Source organism: Suricata suricatta, chromosome 5, assembly GCF_006229205.1.
Source record: "Suricata suricatta isolate VVHF042 chromosome 5, meerkat_22Aug2017_6uvM2_HiC, whole genome shotgun sequence".
Taxonomy (NCBI): Eukaryota; Metazoa; Chordata; class Mammalia; order Carnivora; family Herpestidae; genus Suricata; species Suricata suricatta.
Genome location: NC_043704.1, coordinates 122,785,887 through 122,806,556, shown reverse-complemented (window position 1 = coordinate 122,806,556; position 20,670 = coordinate 122,785,887). Strand labels below are relative to the sequence as shown.

At 46.6% G+C, this 20,670-nt stretch overlaps 1 protein-coding gene across 1 annotated transcript; it reads left to right on the top strand.

Moving 5' to 3' along the window:
- Window positions 1–18,230: 18,230 nt before the first annotated feature.
- SOX14 (SRY-box transcription factor 14) lies at window positions 18,231–19,537 on the top strand. Its single transcript, XM_029940824.1, has one exon. The coding sequence runs from the start codon at window positions 18,606–18,608 to the stop codon at window positions 19,326–19,328; it is 723 nt and encodes a 240-aa protein (XP_029796684.1). The 5' UTR covers window positions 18,231–18,605; the 3' UTR covers window positions 19,329–19,537.
- The last annotated feature ends 1,133 nt before the right edge of the window (window positions 19,538–20,670 follow it).

Sequence of the window (20,670 nt, the reverse complement as noted above, 5' to 3'; positions counted from 1 at the left end):
TCTAACAGGAGAACCCTAATGGAGGACCATGGGGAAGGGAAGGGGGAAAGAGAGTTGGGGAGACAGAGGGATGCAAAACCTGAGAGACTATAGAATATTGAAAATGAACCGAAGGTTGAAGGGGGAGGAGGAAAGAGGAAGGGGAGTGATGGTTATGGAGAGGGGCACTTGTGGGGAAGAGCATTGGGTGCTATATGGAAACCAATTTGACAGTAAACTATTAAAAAAATAAAAAGAGCCTAGAGGCTACCTAGGTCCTCAACAGCACTATGGTGGTCTCTGCCTACTTGGTCTGGTTCCTGTTCTACTTTATCCATTAAGGACTCTCTGTTTATAGTACACAGTCCTGTTTATTGTCTTCAAGCTTGGGTATACATTTATTATCATTTTGGTAATTCAGTGTATGAATGAAAGATTTTAGCATTTTCTCAACTCATCATTTAAACATGGTTTCCTCAGGTTGGAACTTTTAATGTCCTCATTTTATAATTAAAGAATGTGAGGCTCAGAAAGGCTAAGTGATTTGCCTATGCTTGAGAAATTGAAACCAGTTTGACTCCAAAGTTACTATATTCCCTCTCTCTTAAAAAGTTCCTGTTCATGTCCAAAATATTACTATAGAGAAATGAGACAGATTTCATCAACCGCACATTTAAATCAATACCATTCTCTTGCAATCAAACCTCATATGTGAAGTATTTTACTATCATCAGTAGATACAGTTTATGAACCTTAGGAGCTGGAATCCAGCAGCTTCTTATTATATGATTTCAAAAGCTTTATCTCATCATTTTAGGTAACAAATTATTTACCAGAAAAAATATTATTTTATAATTTGTAACTGGCACTTTTTAGGTAGCAGAATCATGGCTAATTTTCAAAATAATATTTTGTAGTAAGTCTAAAATTGTGTACTTAAAACAAGAGCAACTAACTTTGTAATCCCCTCTTACAAAGATTTCTGGCTATTTTTCAGAAGTCCCTAGTCACTCATAGGAGCTGGCTTCTTTCCCTCGAGCGAGTCAGCATGGATCTGCTCAGGACAGTTAACCAGAACCAACCCAGAAGGAGTTGGACCACCACAGCTGCTCTGAAGTAGGCATGATAGCTGTATCACCATTATTTTTTGATAACTAGCTTATCTAAAACACAGTGTCTTAATACAAATTCTATTTCAGATTTGCATTGAGAATCCTCGTTGAGCCCTTCTTCACTTTCCCATCCTCCAAGTCATTTCTATTTCTCTTTATCTCCCACTCTCATTATCTTGCAACCTAACATGAAACTTTTGACCAAGTTTTCAGTGTGCTCCAGAGTAGTGATTCCCACAAGTGGAGTAGCATAATTACAAACAAAGCACAAGAAAAATATAACACACAAAAACTTAAATCCATGACAGTTAATAACTTTTTCTTTAGTCAAGTATCTTAAAATTTTTAAAAATGGCTACTACTTATATCATTTCCTAACCAAGAAAATGTATGCTTTTAAAGATTAGTATCTTTAAAACATAATCTCATACTTTACATTTTAAACATGAAAAGATCACCATATAATCTTTTTTCTTCTTGTTCTTTCATTTCCCCACAAGAGAAAAGCTGGCTTACATTTGGGAACTATTGTTATAGGTAGTATGAATAACTGTTTCTTCTCTTATTTTGCTCCAGTATGATGTCACCCTCTGCTATAACTGGACATCAGCTGACATATCTCTTTATAGCCTATCCTTCTAAAGGGTGACCTCCTGGTGACTGGGTCTGCTGAGTATACCACAGTGATGGCCTGAAGGTCATCTTTGCTTCAATCACCAGACAATACACTGCCTCCTTCACTCACCCATGAAACATGGGTAAGCCATCCATGTTGGTCATAAGTAACTGCACAAAATTTTGCCTACCTAGCCTTCAGTAACTTTAGTACTTTCATTACTTGGGCAGCTATATTGTGTGAGCAACAATCTCATTTAACCCAACGTCTTATTGGTGAGGGTATACCCCCTTCACGAGTGCTTCTCATCCACATAGGTAGAGGTTTCATCACTATTCACAGAACATCCAAAGTGTACTCACATTTTGGAGCACAAAAATCTCTGGGAATTTGGAGAGAAGGTGTTCTTTAATCCACAATGGGCAGAAGACAGTGGTCAAAAGAGAGGAGTCTCAACATTTTTGACAAAAGCATTCATTTCTGCTGGGTGTCAGATACTGTTCTAGGAAAACCACGGGTAGTTTTCCAATTGTAGGATGCTATTGGAGGAAGCACACTGGCCATACTCCAAGAGAGTGTTGACTTAAGTGGTACTCCCAACGTAAACTGATCCCATTGCTAGCTATTATTCCCAAAAAAGAGATGTCAATTCTAAACATAGCACAGTATCAGAAAAGTAGGAGGACAGGGTATGTTGAGTATAATAATTTCATTTATGTGAGAGCTTTATATTCTCAACAAAGAAGCCACCAATTCTAGTTGCAATACTTCATTTTTACTGGATCCTATCATTAGATTCCATCAGGCTGGGCCAGTGTTCCCCAAAACACAGTCCACTAGATCAGACCACTGAAGAAAGAATTGTTTGGATGGATGGATGGATGGATGGATGGGAGAGAGAGAGAGAGAGAGGAAAAGGGAAAAGAAACATAAAGAAAAGAATTGCTTGACCAGCTAAATTTGGTAAATTCTTACAGCATTATTTTTTTTTAAATTCACAATGCCCACTAGCATATTAAACAAAGGCTCAGAAAACCTGCAGTAAAGAAACACCTACTTGTAAAATAGAGTTTCCTAAAGGAATTGGACTTCAGGAAACTTATTTCTCTTAACGTTTATTAACACCTATTGGAGCCAGCGTCTGCACACTTCGTTCCATTTTCACCCCGTCTAGAGATGTTCTTAGTTCTATCAGTCAGTCCATATAGGGACCACAGAGCAAAATTTCCTCTAGCTAAGATTTTAAGTGCTCAATATAGTCTGAAGAGTCAGTAGATTTTTTACTTTTCAGATGTTGCTATTTCACTCCTCAACCAGTGTGGTAGCACATGTCACGTAGCATAAGATGCATCTTGTACACGACATAACTGCTCTTGGGCTTTGATGGCAGGTGTGTGAACTACAAAGCATAACAGCTCATGCAACATCAACCATATTAGGTCCCAAAGTAAATTCACGGAATTGTGTGTAATTACTTAAATTTTCTACCATGAACAAGCTATTCCTCATCTTTGGGGCTAGTTTGCTACTAAGCAATTACAAAGGCTACCTCTTGGCTCATTAAAATCAGCCAATTACTGAGTGACCATCAGTTCCACACAGAGTCCACTCTGACTTCCTCTGGATAAACCCTCTCCCTCACATTGGCAAAGGTAGCCTGTCAATCCCCTTTGCTAATTCTTTCTCAATTCCTCACAGTGAATAGTCTTCAAGACCTTGGAGGAGGAGAAAGGGGGAACAATCAAATAAGAACCAAAAGAAGAGGTGTGCCATAGGCTTGAAAGACGCTCTAGAACAGCTACTCCCAACTCTTGAGAAGATACAGGCCCCTTCTAACATCCAAATATTTCACAGACCTCAATATGACTGGGGACATGTTTTGTGTACCTAAAAACTGAGGAAACATGAAACAAAAAGTTACACTAGATTCAATCATGATTTAAAACAGTTAGGATGCTTCCCCTGGCAAGACACAGAAATCTAGATTCAACCTGGCTTTAACAAGAAGGATACATGTATTTCTTATCTCATACAACAAAAAAAGGCCAGAGGAAGGACTGCAGAGAGAGCTGATTCACCAGATCCATATCATCATCATGACCCCAGGGCCTTCCTATCATGCAACTCTGTCTTCTCACTGTGGGTTTCATCCCAGACTGGCAGCAAAACAGCTGTGGCATTCCAGCTGCCACACTCAGACACACATCTGAGGGTTAAGAAAACCTATCTCTTTCTGCAGTTCTCCAAGTGTCCCTGGAAGCCTCTTGGAAACCTTTCTCTCAAGTTTCATTGGCCTAAATATGTGCATATGCCCATTCCTGGACTAATAATAAGCCCAGAACAGAACCAGACTGAAACAGACCAGGCTCACTCTATGAGCTGTGAGTGAGGTTTCTTTCCCTCAGGGTCTTGGCTGCAAGGAAAAAGGGTAGGTGCCTGGGGAGGGGAGGAAATCAGACCTTCTTTATGAAGAGGCAAAGAATACATGTTAGGCAAGCAAACAATAGTGCCTGCCTCTTTCTTTTAAGTGCATTTGTAGTTCACTAACATGCATTTGAAAAATAAGAGTGAATAAACGTGTGGTAGTATTATATATTTGTCTATAAGTGAATGGTTTTATGAACTCTGCCAAAATGTTTTCAGGGGCAAGTGGCACAATATTTAACTAGAATTGGTTTAAGTAATGGTAGTTTACTTTTCTCACATACTTTTCTCTATGGCAGATCATTCCAGGCATGGTTCAGTGGCTCACCAATGTGAGAACTGTGGATCATCTACTTAGTGATTCCCTTAGCTTTCTCCTCATAGTCACAAAGTGGTTGGTGTTGTTCCACATCCTCACCCCTATAAGACAAAGAAAGGAAAGAGAAGAGAGGAAAGGGGAGGGGAGGAACAGAGGGAGATGGGAACAGCATCTCTCTTCAAAGAGTTCTCTTAGTCTAGACTTTTCCTAATTCAGAACTTGAGACAAATACTTGTGTGCAGGTATTTGGTTAGGAAATGTGATTCCCTAATAAAGAATAGGAGTCTCAGATATGGGCAGTGAAACAGGAATTGAAGGAAAGCCAATGCAGGATGCATTACTGATGTGGCCACCTCTGTGAGAAATTGGTACTCAAACCTATTGGGACTTTCTGAAAAGTCCTATGAACTACATCTCGTAAGTGTCCATTCCAGAGACAAAAGGAAAAAGGCTTTATCACCTCTGACCTCCCAGTGGCCAAGGTCTGCCTACACCACCGGGTTATGTTTATATGAGGGCAGAGAACAGAGTTTCCATGAATTTCCAGGGCTGCAGCATCAGAGGAGCTCCAAAACAGGAAGTAAGAACTATACTGCCTGGGTCCAGGGGAGGCCCTATCAAACTATACCTGCACAGATGGGCACTGGCTTACACGGAGCTGGTCACCCCAACAGATGGGCTCCAGGGATTTTTAAGTGGTACCCAAGCAACAGCCAATACAGTCCCTTTTTTCATTAGGGAAGAAAATCAGTTCCTAAAGTCCTCAGCAGACATGCTCTATGTAATATCTCATGGTCTCCTTGTCCATAACTGGGTGTCATGCCTACCCATGAATGCAAAGGAGGTTTTGAATGTGTATATTTATCATTTTTATCCTCTAGAATAAAAGGTAGGTTTTGCCAGCAAGACACAAGAGGATGGGATATATATTGCTGATTAGGGAAGGTGTTCTTATTAACTCCTTTATTAATATTCTGTGCCCAAGGGAGGGGGAGAGAGAGACAGACAGACAGACAGACAGACACCAGGACAATAACAGCAGAGACCACTGGCTCTCCCAGCATCTCACATCCACAGTAACAGAATATTTGGGACAACGCATATCTGCTCAAAACAAAGACTGCCATTCCCAGCCACCTTGACGTGTTGATCATGTGACTCAGGTCTAGACAACACAATGGAGCAGATGTAACGTGTGTAACGTCAGAGTAAGAGGCTATTTGGAGCCATAGCGAGGAAAAGGAATAATGCAGAAATGATAACCCTTTGTTCTGCTTCTATTTGGTTCCAAGCTGGGTCTGTTGCCTAGATTTCATTTTTGATCCTCACATCAACCTAGGGGGAAGATAGTATTATCTCTGTTTTACAGTTTAAAAAACTGAAGCTCGAATAGACATTTGAAATTTCCTTTAAAGACAAAGAGAGTCATGTATGAGTGGCATGGTTATTTCCCTTAGTAACTGCCCTGTGTTTTGGCACACTTCTCTCACTCTTCCTCTCTCAGTGGTGTCCTCAAGGTCTTTCCTTTCCCCCAGTCACTCCCGTAGTTGTGAGAGCCACTGACTGGGGAAACAACTACAAAGACCAAGTATCTCAAAGCAAAAGACTGAGGACTGGGGTGCTTATTTTCCCAAGGAGGTTTTTCTACTACTAAAAACAAAGTTAGACACCACCACCCCCAGGAGAAAGAGAAGGAAGACGAAGCATGGGACAACTGAGACACATGGGAAGGGAGGGGAAATTTAGTCCTACCTGGAGAGGGAACTGGTGGGGTTTTTGCACCTCAGTGACCAGGGAACTGAGAGTAAACTGAATCCTGCTCAGTGTCACCAACCTGAGGGCACTCCCAGGTCCTCCATGCCTCAGCTGGCTCACCATCCACATGAAACCAACCAACAAGGGGTGCCTGGGTGGCTCAGTTGGTTAAGCGTCAAACTCTTGATTTCAACTCATGCCATGATCTCACAGTCATGAGTTAGAGCCCCGTGTCAGGCTCCATATGAGGTGTGGAGCCTGCTTAATATATTCTCTCTATCTCCCTCTTCCCCTCCCCTGCTTGCTTGTTGTCCATCTCTCTCAAAACAGAACAAAACAAAGCCAACCATCTAACAGTTTCAACCCCTCCACGTGGCAGATGGCCAGGAGGGAAGGCTCTCCCCTATTCAAAGATGGAATCAAAAGAACCAATTGAATGGTTCCCTATGAGCCAGGAGAACACTGGGAAAAAGGGGAAGAAACAACCAAGTTTGGACATGGAGAGATGCTAAGAGAGACTTCACAGGTGAGATGGATCTTTAGCGCAGCACCCCTTAAGGAAGTATGTTCTTGGGGGACCTGGGTGGCTTAGTTGGTTAAGAATCTGACTTTGGTTCAGGTCATGATCTCATAGTTTGTGAGTTTGAACCCCACATTGGGCTCAGAGCCTGGATCCTGCTTTGAATTCTGTGTCTCCTTCTCTCTCTGTTCTTCCCCCATTTACAATCTCAATCTCAATCAACCAATTTCTCTCTCTCAAAACAAATAAACATTAAAATTTATTAATTAAAAAGAAGGCAAGTATGTTCTCAACGATAGGTGAATATCTATGAGTATAGATGAATAACTCAGCTATGCAGTTATAATAGGGCTGACAAAATCAGCAGAACCATAGGACTCAGGACAGGACCTGAGAAGCCACAATGTGTCCGTGACTCCAGACCCTGAGCCCACTGTGATCAATACTGTGTCTCTCAGCAGCTGTTGAAGGAGAGCAGTATTTACTGTTTTAAGACATTACAAGGAGAAACTCAGCGCAGCTCATTCCTAGTCCTCCTAGATTGCCAAACTGAGGGGTTATTTACACAGCAAGTGGATGCCAACTAAAAGAAACTTGTCAGTAAAAATAATCACAACTTTACTACGTTAGAGTATGTGAAAATATAGTTGAATAGAAAATCCATAAAAAGAAGGTTCCGATGTGCATACCAAAAGAGCTTCAGCTTCTGCGTGTAAAAGCTTAAGCATTGTTATAGAAAGTCAGCTAAGTTCAATTCTAGACAAAACCTGAAATGGTAAGCAAGGGAGACTTTGCCATCACATTGGAAGCTTTGACTACACCAATAAAAAAACTAACCAGAAAGGACCTGAACAATAAGGAAAGCAAATTCTCTCATGTATCAAGAAGTTTCAAAGTTGAGTTTCAAAGTTGGTTATTCGGCAACTCTACAAAGTCCTCAAGGAACCAGATTCCTTCCCTTTTCCCACTCCCACCATCATCTTACTAACATTCTCCCTTCACCCACCCCACATGGTCCCAAGGGGGCTGCCCTAGTCCCAATTGTGAAGTGGTGACATGCCAAAAACATCATCCCAAAACAGAAAAATTAGACACCATTTCCTCCTGTGCAACTCTTTTGAAAAGCAAGGAAAACTTTTCTCAGAATCCCACTGTAGAGCAGACTTCCACTCATTGGCCAGACTAGGTCACATGCCCACCTTTAAACCCAAGCCTGGCAAGCAAATGGAGAGTCTATTATTGGTTTAATCAAGCAACCCCTGAGCACTGGGTTAAAAAAAAAAAAAATCAAGGTCTGATTAACAAGGAAGAATAGGGGAAATGACTATTGGCTGGCCAGTGAGCATTTTTGTCATGGATTTCATGTTACAAATCAGAAAATAAATGACAGGATAGTCTACAATTGAGTACAAGGTCGGTACCACCAATCAGGGCCACAGAAGAAGTTCAAGATATCTGACCTAGTTACTTAGCTCAAATCCATCTTCATACATCTAATAAGTATGCCCTGTGTTTCAGTATCTTTAAACAAGTATTTCAGCAAGGCAGTATAGTAGGTTAGGATCAGAGAGACCTAGGTACCAATCCTGTCCCCATGATGTGCATGTACATAAGTGACATTTGCCATACCATTCCAAGGTGGCTTCTTTCTCTCATAATCTGGTGTCTATTGTGGAGATTAATAAACAAAGAATCTCAGTGTGTGATAAGTACTATGGAATACAAGGATTGAGATTATCTTTTAAATTATAATCCTAGGATTATAAATGGACTGTCCTGATTTATTTGAAGACTAATCATTGCTAAAATTATCCTACTGAATTTAGCTCTTGAACCTAGGTTGATAAGGGAATCAATCCACTCCACAGCATAGTAAGTACAAATCTAAAAATATTTTTAGCAAAGAACTGCTGCAAGATATATTTGGTTAAAACCATAATAACAAACCAAAATAAGTCCTCATCAGCAGACGAGACATACTGCTTTCTGATACAAGTAGGAATTTAGGAGAATTTATTGATGTGAATATTGCATTAACAGAGACATTGCAAATGCTTACCCAGAATAAATAAAGACAGTAAATAAGTACAGAGCAATTTCCAATGTCTTCCCACGTCCATCCCATCTACATAACATTCTCACACTGAACTTCATAAAGTCCCATTTTTAACCTCTCACTCCTCACCTCCAAAGCTTACCATTTTCATTGTCCATCTGATAGATTGCCAGACCCTTGTTCAGCCACCTCAACATCTGGTGACACCATGACCTGGTCCACCTAACCCTTCACCTTTTCCCACTTCATATGGAGTCCTGCGTTGCATCCCTATACCTGCCCCAGTGCACAAACCTCCCCACCTAGCCTGCCTCCTTCCCTCCCCTCAGTCTATGCAATCCTTCCCATCCTTTCCTGAAGAAAGACAGTTGAGGCCCTTGTTCAAGAAGCCTTCTATTAAGATATAGCCCTGCAAGGATCCGCACGGTTTCCCTGCAGCCTCATACCATGCTTGCGCCAAGGAAATTAGGATAGCAAAAGGAGGGCTCTTAAGTCAGACAATACCTGAGTTCAGATCTTGGATCTACTACTTACTGGCTCTGTGACTATGGGAAAATCCTGCCTGACATTTTTAGGTCTCAGTTTCCTCATCTTTAAAATGAGGATAATAACAGATTTCTCCACCTAGGCTTACTGAGTATTATATAAAATAATGCAGATAAAGAGTTTTTGCATCGAGGTGCACCTGGGTGGCTGAGTAGGTTAAACGTCAGACTCCTGATTTTGGCTCAGGTCGTGATCTCATGGTTCACAAGATACAGCCCCATATCAGGCTCTGTACCAAGGGTAGGAGCAAAAGTGAAGGCAGGACATTCCTGCAACCCAAAAACATGAAGAATAAAGCCTAGAGGGGAAGAAAGGACATGAAATTTGGAGCTCCAAAACTGGGAAAGTGAGGCACCAGACAGAGAAGCACCTGCTCCAAAGTGGAGCAGTAGGACTTCAACAGATTGATGTTGAACAATGCTGCCATCATGCCGTCTCTTCAACCTGATGAAAACACTGGAAGGTGCATTCCCACTAAACCTTGAAGTAAATGAGAACAAAGATGTGAGAGACAGAAGCTAGGAAAGTCAATCCAGAAAGAAGGAACCTCCAGAAAGGGGGTCTCCAAGATAGAGACTAGAATGGCAGACTTCCTGACATGGCTGACTTAGAGTAAGCTTGTGGGGGTGGGGGGGGTGTCTGGAGGATGATTAGAGAAAATCAGTAATGGCTACAGAACAAACCAAGTAGTGAGGGACTAAGACAATTTGTGGCAAGTACCTGAATGTAGTGATAATACACTTCAAAGCTCAGCTGTGAATGTGTACAGTAATAAAGTAAATACTGTTCATTGAACCAAAAAGACTAACAGAACTCCACTGAGAAGGTGGAGGGAAAGGAGATGGCATGGGGGTGGGGTCAGAGAACTCGTCACCTACCAGCATGATAAATAAGTCTGCACATTTTTTAGAAACGTGGAGATGTGCAGAGGTTCTCAAAGAATGGAAAACTACTATCTTTGGAAATAGGCTCTTTGGGGATTGTGAAGAGCAGGAATTTCCTGAGACAAGAGACTTACCAGTTTTTAGTACTTTCTGACTATTTATTTACTGAGGCAGCACAGATGTCAATGAGTACTTAGTGGGGAGGGGCAGAGGGAAGGAGGGAGAGAGAGATCCTTTCTTTAAAATATTTTTTAATGTTTATCTATTTTTGAGAGAGAGAGAGAGAGAGGCAGAGGGGCAGAAAGAGAAGGGGACAGAATCTGAAGCAGGCTCCACAAGCTGTGAGATCATGTCCTGAGCCGAAGTCGGACACTCAACCGAGTCACCCCAGAGCCCCTTCATTTTTTTCTTACAGGTGTTTTTCACATTTTATTGACCAGGATCAGGCCTAACTAAAGAGCAAACAGAGTGAAAAGGTGTCATTTCAGAGGTGCTGCAAAGGCTCCCTCAACAGTATTGGTAACACTGCCTATCATCACCCCATGACAGCCATACTGACCTGGGTCTCCAGCCGCCCTCCCCTTAAATCCAACTTTTTGAGGTCCTTTTGGCACTTTGGTAATTAGTGAGCATGTTAGCTCCCCAAAGCAGACAGCAGTTAATAAGACACAGCTGGGGGATTAAAATGGTGCCAAGCAAAATGGAGTCAAAGAAATTGGGAAAAGAGCAAGAGCCAACCCCAGCAAGGCCAAATGTGTACTGGTAAACAGAGGTGATAGAATCCAAGACAAAATGGGGACCTCTGCACAATTCTGCCAAGAGTTAGCTGTGATCATGTCTGGAAGATGCAATCAATGTGCGAAATTTAGGTTTACAGTGTTTTGCTACCTGTAAAGCTCTTCCCACTCTGTTATCCAGTGGGAGCCTATGGTGGTTATCCCCCAGGATAGCCCCCGGTGATCCTCCTTCCTGGTACGTTCATCCTTGTGTAGTCTCTTTCCACACTGCACCAGGCTTCTGCCTTGGTCCCTGTCAGATCATTTGCACAGGGGGTTCAAGATGCCAGGTCATGAACAGTCCTTAGGAAGAGGCCCATGTGGTAAGAAACTGAGGGACCCTGCCAACAGCCCCATGAGTGAGCCTGGAAGCAGATCCTCCAATCCCACCAAGCCGTCACACAACTGCAATGCCAGCAATACCTACATTGTACTCCCTGAAGAGACTCTGAGTCAGAACAGTCCAGCTAAGCTGTTCCGAGACTCTTGACCCTCAGAAAACATAGGAGATAATACAAATTTGTTGTTTTAAGCCACTAGGCTTTGGGAATAATCGTTACACAAACAGATAAGCAATATCAGGTTTGACAGCCAACCATGGTGGTATTATTATCCCCATTTTGCAGCTGAGAAAATAGAGGGCAAGAGAAGTCAAGTAATTTCTCCAAGCCTCCCAGTAACTGGAAGACCTCGGTTTTGAACTCCATCAACTTAACCATCAACTTACTCAACAAATATTTCAGTGACTTTAGTATCATATAAAATACTAAGGACTATTGGTCTTCAGAACACGTAAAAATGATGCTTTAAAGAAATAGAGCCATGAAAATAAACATGCCTAATGTAGCACCTTTTGCAATTGCTGAGTGCCCCAATACTTTCTGCTATTTAGGTTGTGAGCAGAGATAGGTACAAAAAGAGGAACTGTTATTCTTATCCTCGAATGGGGCGTGTTGCCAGAGTTTGGTCTTATCCTCCGCAGCGCATAATTTGTGATAAAATTGGCAAGAGAATGTATGCTCCAATAACTTGGCCGATTGCATTAGGCAAACAGAGCCTTAAAGAGTATTATTTATAATAAAGGCTGACCAAGGATTCTTACATTAGAAAAATGCGGGGGGGGGGGGGTCAATGCATGTGGAGCACCCGAATGCAATAAAACCCAAGGCAGAGGAATACAATGGTGACATTCTTTTGACTTTTATTTTAGAACAAAATGTACTTTCTGTTCTTATAACCCCTGAGATTTCTTTAATTCTAAGAAACATCACTTGCTCACATACAATTCCTCTATTTCTCAAGCTGACATATTCCAGATGCCTATATGTAGCTTCAGTGTCTCCAGAAACAGCCAGCTCAGAGGCTTGGCATTCTCCACAGAGGAGGACGACAGTTAAGTCAGGGACTTATCAGATTGTCAGTACCTACTGAAAATCAATTGACAAGGTTTTGGAATCTTCAAGACCTATGACCATCCCTTGTTTTTTCCCTCAGCTTCCTGAGGGGAGAGGAGAACTAAGAGGAGTCCAAAATATACAGTAAGAGTAGCCCTATTCTTTAAGGCACGGTCAAGAGCTGACCCCAGGGCTAATAAAAGTTTGTCCATTGATAAAGTTTCTGACCCATAATTTAAGGTAAGATTCCTCCACAGAGTGTCTCATAACCAATATTTTTTGCGTGTGGTTCTGCGGTTATTAAATAATTGTAGTGTGCCTCATTCCAATGACTTCCCAGTACACTAAAAATAAAACCTAAACTCCTTATGGAGCCTAGAATGCCCTGAATAATAGGCACTGCCAACCTCATCCAGCCTTTTGCTTATACTCTCTCAGGTTGTGGCCAGGTTTCAAACACCCTGGCTCCTTACATCCTTCAGGTACCCTTGGTTAGTGAATTCTCCAGTTGGTGGTATTTCCTGCTTCTCTTACTTGATCATCCGCTTACCAGGCTGGCTCCTTCTTCTGTCCAGGTTCCTGACCATCCAGTGTAAATGAGACCTCCTCCCCTCCGCCCACCTCATCGCCTCGATTCACTTTTTGCCACTGAACACTATCAGAAAGTAACTTTTTTAATAAGACCATGTATTGAGCAGTTTCTACATGCCAAGCACTGTTTTAAGGGCTTTCGTTGTATTAACTCATTTAGTAAAAAATCCATTATGCCCACTACAGGTGAGGAATCCAGGTTAAGGGCCTTGCCTGAAGTGATGCAACTACTTGGTGGTGGAACCGGGAATCAATCCAAGAATTTGTTTCTCGTTTTTTGTCCGTCCTTCGTTGGGCTTAAGCTCTATGGGAGAAGGACCTTTGCAGGTCATGTCCCCTGCTGTATCCCAGCACAGTGCCTAGCACATAAAAGGTGCTCAATAAATAGCCTTTTAATTAATAAATGAATAGGATTTCAAAGCGCTCTCCCTGCTCCCATTTTCTGGGATATCAGTGTAGATATTAGGCAATCTAATAATTTGCGCCAAGTCGGTGAGCCACATGATCTCTGCTTTGACCAGACCCCCAGCTAAGGTCAGGCGGTTTGAAGTATCAAAAGTCTCCTTACCTGGGGGTGCTCATGGTGTTGAGACAGAAGGGTCCTTCAGCCCAGTCAAGCACACTCCGCCAGCTGGGCGTTGCAAACGTGATGTTACAGGCGCTACAGGCATCTGGAACCAGCTTAAGTCCACTTTTCATTGTGTCCTGGTGGAAGCCGTGCCCTCCTGGACCACCTTGGCTTCAAGGGACACTTGGAGTTTAAAAAAAAAAAATTGAAGATGAGTGGGCTGGGCTGGTTTCTGGAGGGAAGACCCTAGTGCAATTACCAGACGATGTCTTAATAGGACCGGAGCCCCGCGTCCTTTCGGGCACTGTAGAGGTATGGGATAGGTCTCTGGAAACAGGAGAAAAGGTAAAAAGCAGGGATACGAGATACTACAATATTTTTGGTAATAAGAAAAATTTGAAGTTTATGATTTAACCAAGGTGCATTATCTCTCAAGATCAATTTTATCTTCACTGTTGGCTCGTTGGTTGTCAACGCTCACGGGTGAGCTGGATTAAAGCTCCGTAAACACCTGAGTGTCCTCGCGCTCACGCTCCGCGCAGGTCGCTAACGTGGCGCGGAGTGTCCCCAAAACCGGCATCTGGAACTTCGCTCAGCTACTCTCTGGAATCCCGGGGGGTGGGGGAGGATGCACTGTAAGCCGCCAGGGCGGGCGTCCTGCAAGTGCCCAGCACCTCCACGGACCGGACGCAGAGAACTCTCCTGGCTTCTTAGAAAACAGGCCCCGCGTGAGCTGCGTGGCAAGCTTCCCTCTTGGCCTCCATCCTACAACCGCGTTCTCCAAGTCACCATTTGCGTGCATTCTTCTCCGCACTCGGCTGGACTAGCACTCGGCTGGACTAGCTGTCGTTCAGTCCCGGAGGTCTCGGAGCAGAGACCTTCTGCCCACCAGAGAGGAGGAAGTGGGGAGGGTGGGGGTTGGAGAGAGGCAGAGCGCTGAGGCCAGGCAGGTGGGTGCGGGCCTGGGAGCCTGGGACTTCCGAGTTTGGCTCAAACAGGTTGCACCTGGGATCTTTCCCACAGCTGCAGGCGGGGAAAGGCCTGTTGTAAAAGTTTAAGTCGGAGCAGAAACTATAGAGCGTCTTCTTTGCGCTCCGAGTTGTGCGGACACTGGACCCGAGTAACACGCCCCCACTGCCTTCGAGGAGTTCGGAGTCTGGTGAACTGCACAGGCTGCGACAGGGGTCCAAGAGAGGCTGGGGAGCAGGGCAGGACACAGGGCGGGTGTGAGAGTGAGAGCATAGAATTCTTAGCCCAGCAAGGCAATCAAAGGAGTCTCCCTGTGGGAGAAGAAGCCTAGGAAGAGCCCCAAAGTCAGGAAAGGAGTTGGTTGAAAGGAGAGCGGCAATGGTTCCTACAAAGAGGAAGGCACGCCTCGGACCTTGCGGGGGGCCGGGGGAGAGAGAGCGGGACTAAAAGTGCATAGGGTCGTGACCTCCGACGCCTCTCCCTCACTCCCACACGAACAGAGACGGCTCGCAGGCAGCTCCCAGCTGCTCCGCTGTCCGGATACCAGGCGTAGGCCGGCACGCGGCGGGTTTTGAGCACCTGCGCTGCGTAAAGGTACGCGTACGTACCTTTACGTACGTGCGCTGCAAACGCCGCAGCGGAAAGGCCGCATCCCTGGGAGGTCTTCTGCTTTGGGGAGTGGCCTGGCGGCCCGAGGCTAAGCTTCAGGCTTCGGGTAAAGCAGTGCGCGCATTTAGGAGACCTTGTCCTAAAGACCTGTTCCAGCAGTGACCAAAGTTGCTGGCTCTCCCCACGGGCCACCTCTCCAGGACGTCTGCCGGTGGTCTAGGTCTGGAAGGAAGGCAGAACTTTGAGGAATAGCGCAGAGGGTCAAGTCATGGCCTGGAGACAGCTCCGTGAAAAGCTCCAGGATCACGGGAACTCCTGTGCAGGGCCCAGAACTACCGAGTTTTGAATAAACCCGCAGCCAAGCAGCACAGTGTAGGGTTGTAAGCGACTCTGCGGTTCGCCTTGAAGACGCTCGGATGCCAGGCCGGGAAGTCGCGGCCCTCAACCCTGCGTTGCCTCCCAGCAGCGCGGGGTTTAAGTCTCAAAGCCAAGATGCGCAGGGGCATACTAGCTCCCTCCAGGGTCAGTGCAGCCAGACCCAGGCAGCCTGGGGCCCCGGAACCCTGGGAAGTCCTGTGGCGCCCTGCCCACAAACTGCCACCCCACCATTGCTTGCTCTTCGTACTAATCCACTCAGGAGTTTTTGGATTATGAACTAGAATGGAGTATGAGATGTTTAGAGAGTATCGCAGACCAGAAGTGGAGGAGGGGATTTGAGGAACTGAAGGAGGGCGCGCCTGCCCTGAGTTGCCTCAGGGCAACCAGAATGAATTGGCCTGGAGGCTGAGAAGAGAAAGTCTACGATCCTGCTCTTGGATCCCTTTCAAGAGCAGTTTCCTAGAGGCTGGTTTACATTAGCCCATTAACTCTGTGTGTTTGGTGTCCCCCGAGGGCTCCAGAGTGAGTTGGTAGGTCTCGGCAAGACGCCATAGCTCTCTGCAGATAGAGCCACCCTGTCATTCTTTCCTCAAACTGTCGAGATCGCCCAGTGGAACTCGAACTGCCTGGCTCTTAGACCTCCCATCCCTGGCAGGCTCTGAGTGCAGTGCTTAGTCCACAAGCTAGTCTGACCTGAGTAGGGGTTGCCTGAAACCCTTGGAAACCCTCCCCGGACTGGGCTGAAAAGGGCCTCTACCTTCTGGTACTCCAAGCTAAGTGAAACTTTTTGCAGGGAAAAGAGGGTTGGAGGGCAGGATGGAAGCCTGGGTCTGTGCTGACAGGAATGTAAAGACTCTGCACCTGCTCATAAGTCCAGGCAGAGGTGGCAGACGTGGGCGCTTGGCACGAGATCTATTGTCAGGGAAGCTAGGTCTCAGACCAGAGGCTAAGTGGAACAAGCCCAAGCGGAAAGATCAGTCCTCCAGTGAGATTTATCTGCATGGCACATTTCGATGACTCCCATAGTCTAATGGAGGGTTTCATCTTTGACTTGCACTACCATCTAAACTTCAGACCTGGCCCCAGGTGGGGTGGAAAACAAATCAGGGGTTTTCAAATCTCACATACTCCGTATCACCATTCCCCACTGGAAGTCATTTGGCAAATCACTCACCCTGGTCAACCTCAGTTTCCTAATCTGCAAAAGGGGCATAGTGTCCACCTCTCTGAAGAGTCCGCTCATGATGAGAAATACCACGGATCTAATTGTAGGAAGGAGACATAAAGCCTTCGCCAGAAACTTGATGCACTACATGCTAAAGAAAGCCCTCCTCTCTCTCTGCCTCCTTATTTTCTGCTTACCTTCCCCACCCCCAAACCCTCCAAGCCTGCGGAGCTGTGCGCGTTTCTGGTCGTTCCTCCCGAGAGAGGCTGGTGCAAAAGCCAATAAGCCTGGAACACACGCAGGTCCTGCTGGGCCTGGGACAATGGTTTCCATTTAATAAATATTTCCCCCAAGGGCATTTCACATTGGGCAGGCAATTATTCAAAGGAAACAGGCACGCAGGTTGGCTCCGCGGGTTATTTCGTCCTCTTTACCCGAAGAATGCTCATCTGACGCAAGAAACGAGTCTCGAAATTTTCTCTGGGTGAAAGAGGTGCCCAGGGACAAATCGACCGTGGAGGCGGATACAGCCTGAGACTCCATTCTAGGGTCTCTGCAGAAGGGACAAGGGCAAACCCCCACGCCCCACCGGGAGCCGGCCCAGCCTCCAGGCTGTCCTTTCGGTTTGGACAGATGTGGAGGGGAAATTGTAGGTCTGGAAACACGAAATAATAATATCGTAAATAGGAATCATGATGGGAATCCTATTCCCGGCCTCTCCACAAAAGTGAAGAGAGGATCGCCGGACTCTTCAAGGCTCACCCACCAGGGTTTGAAAACTGCGCTGCCAGACAGGAGGCCTTCCAGCAAAGGGTTAGAACACACCGCTGTGCCAGACCAGGACCCAGCGCTTCGCCCAGGCGCTGCGGGCTGGGGCAGGGGTGGAGGCGGAGCCGGAGGGACACCCCGTGAGAACGTCGCCAAAGGACCCCAAGGATATGGTTAGAAAAGTTTATTTCGCGTTTTAACCTGAGTTTGATATATTCTTTTTCTTTTCCGAGGATCTTTGACAACCGGGGAAAGTGCTGCCCTTGCATTTCCTGGCGAGGCTGTCCTATTTATCAACACGCGCTCTCGGCTCACTCCCTTTGCGGCCCCCTCCCTAGGTCTTTGTAATTGAAGTCCTAATTCTCCTTTGCACGACCGACCAGGAAAGGAAACCGGCGCGAAGAGTTTTATTTGTTGACAGTGCCAGAAACAATGTGGAATCCGAGTCCCCAGTCCTGAGCTGGCCGCTCCGTTCTCTCCCTCTCTCTCTCTTTCCCTCACACCTCTCCCCGCCCCCACTAGTCGCGCTCCCTCTTTCCTCCCAGGCGCGGTGGCAGGTGCGCCCCCTCGCCTTCTCTGCTGCTGATTGGCGCCTAGGTTGGGGAGTCACCGCCCCGCGCTTATGTCAGAGTGCGTGCTGTCCTGGCCCACCTCGCCTTTGAACTTCGCCGCTTTTGGCTCCTGTTCACCAGCCTCCCCGCATTCTCAGCCAGGTGCTGTGCTAGGCGAGGTAGCTCCGGGAAAGCCACGGGAGGGGGGAGGGAACCACCGCGCTAGACACAGGACGGAAGAGAACCAGAGAAGGCGAAGGTGGAGAGGGGGAGAAGGAGGAGCTTCCTGCCCTCACCAGCAAATTACCTGGCCACTTAATCCCAGAGACTCCGGTACTTGGGCCCCAGCCTCCGGTGCCGGCAGCCCCCCGGCCGGCTGCCCTCTCCTCCCCCGCCCTTGCTGAACTCCCTCGCCCCCCGGGGCCTGCCTGGGTGCCAGGACTGGCATGATCAGCTGAACTTTGCCGGGTTAGCGCTTCTTTCTGGCTTCCCCTCAGCGGTGCGGAGGCGAGGGGAGCGCAGATAACCGGCTCAGGACGGACAAACCGGCAGACAGACAACCGCGCCCAGGCTCGCCTGCAGAGCCCCTCCACTCCCCACCCCCACCCGCCTAGCCTCCGGGACCATGTCCAAACCTTCAGACCACATCAAGCGACCCATGAACGCCTTCATGGTATGGTCCCGAGGCCAGCGGCGCAAGATGGCCCAGGAAAACCCCAAGATGCACAACTCAGAGATCAGCAAACGCCTAGGCGCTGAATGGAAGCTTCTGTCCGAGGCAGAGAAGCGGCCGTACATCGACGAGGCCAAGAGGCTACGCGCCCAGCACATGAAGGAACACCCCGACTACAAGTACCGGCCGCGGCGCAAGCCCAAGAACCTGCTTAAGAAGGACAGGTATGTCTTCCCCTTGCCCTATCTGGGCGACACGGACCCGCTCAAGGCGGCAGGCCTGCCCGTGGGGGCCTCCGACGGCCTCCTGAGCGCGCCCGAGAAAGCCCGGGCCTTCTTGCCGCCAGCCTCGGCGCCTTACTCCCTGCTGGACCCCGCGCAGTTTAGCTCAAGCGCCATCCAGAAGATGGGCGAAGTGCCCCACACCTTGGCCACCGGCGCACTGCCCTACGCGTCCACCCTGGGCTACCAGAACGGCGCCTTCGGCAGCCTCAGCTGCCCCAGCCAACACACGCACACGCACCCGTCCCCCACCAACCCGGGCTACGTGGTGCCCTGTAACTGTACCGCCTGGTCTGCCTCCACCCTGCAGCCCCCCGTCGCCTACATCCTCTTCCCCGGCATGACCAAGACTGGCATAGACCCTTATTCGTCAGCCCATGCCACGGCCATGTAACCCCCAGCCTAGCCCGCCAGACCTGGAGGGTGGCCTGGAAGCGAGATCTGCACCCTGTCCTCTGCGCCTAGCCCGGGGCTCCGGCAACCCTACCCCAGACTCTGCCTCTCTTCCAGGGTGATGGTAGGGGCGTCTGCCCGGACCCAAGGTGCAGACAGGTGCCAGAAACTTGCGAACATAGGACAGCTACACAGCTGCCCCTGCCCCGACCGTCCCAAAACAAATCTCCGACTGTACCCCCTTTGGACAAAAAAAAAAAAAAAAAAAAAAAAAAAAGTAGGCAGTTTTGCTTTATTTATGTTTCCTTCTCTCTCCTCTGATGGGCTTTGGACTCCAGAACTCCCAGATCCTGGTACTATATCTAGAAAATGCATATATATTTTTTCTTTTGCACCCTGAAGAGTTAGCTGTGTCTCTGTGTTTTGCCATCAGACACAACTAGGTGCCATTTGCTCTTTATGTGTGGGGGGAAAGGCTTAAAAGTTTAAAACTACAGAAAGGGAAATATTTCTATTTAAAATCATGCTATGATAGTGTTTGCTTCTTTAAAGGTAAAACAAAGCGACCCACATGATTATTTTCTTTGTATAAAGCAGTGCTCCTAGAGACCTAAGTTTACTTTTAGACAGAATGTCGGGTTCTGAAGTCAGGAAGTAGAAAGTGAACAAAAATTAAAAGAATAAAAACATCCTAAATGGTCATAAATGTTTTGACGATGTCTTGGAAATGTACCTAGAAGGATTTCACCTCCTTACTCTGTTCATTTGTTGAACAAAGACGTTTTGAATAAAGACAATCTGTCATTGCAAAAAGTAACCTTTGATGTGCATAAAATCCGAAGTCAGGAGGCCCTGCTCCAGGGGTGGAGGAGTCGGTCCGGAGGCTGAGAGTGCACAGAAGACTCTAGCAGTGGCGGCTGGCCTTGCGTGGGCCGAGCCTGGTGGCCTGGGGGCCAGGTGCAAAGGGGCCCAGAGTCTGGGATTTGTCCTGATCGCGCCCTCTGGACCCGCTTTTTGCCTTTAGAGGCTGGACAAAGGTCCCTCAGATGTCACTCCTTCCAGGCGTCCTTCACAAAGTGGTCAGACCACTTCAAGGAGCGAATGAACTAAGACAAAGGCCGACCCAGACCTCTGAGAGCTGGGTGCATTTTCTTTTCTTTTAAATCAAACTCCAAAAGAATGGAGAAAAGTGCAGAGTCTACTGGGAACCAGTTGCGCACCAGGCATCTAGTCCCTCGGTGGGTGTTTTAAGTCCAATGCACGGGAAGACCGGTGGAATTGGTATTTTTAAAAGATGCTTGAGAGCACTGTGGCTGGCTCGTGGGATTTGGGACTCGATGCTG

What these genes read in the sequence shown, in the direction of transcription:
- SOX14 (XM_029940824.1), top strand. Translation starts at nt 18,606, where the DNA reads ATGTCCAAACCTTCAGACCACATCAAGCGACCCATGAACGCCTTCATG.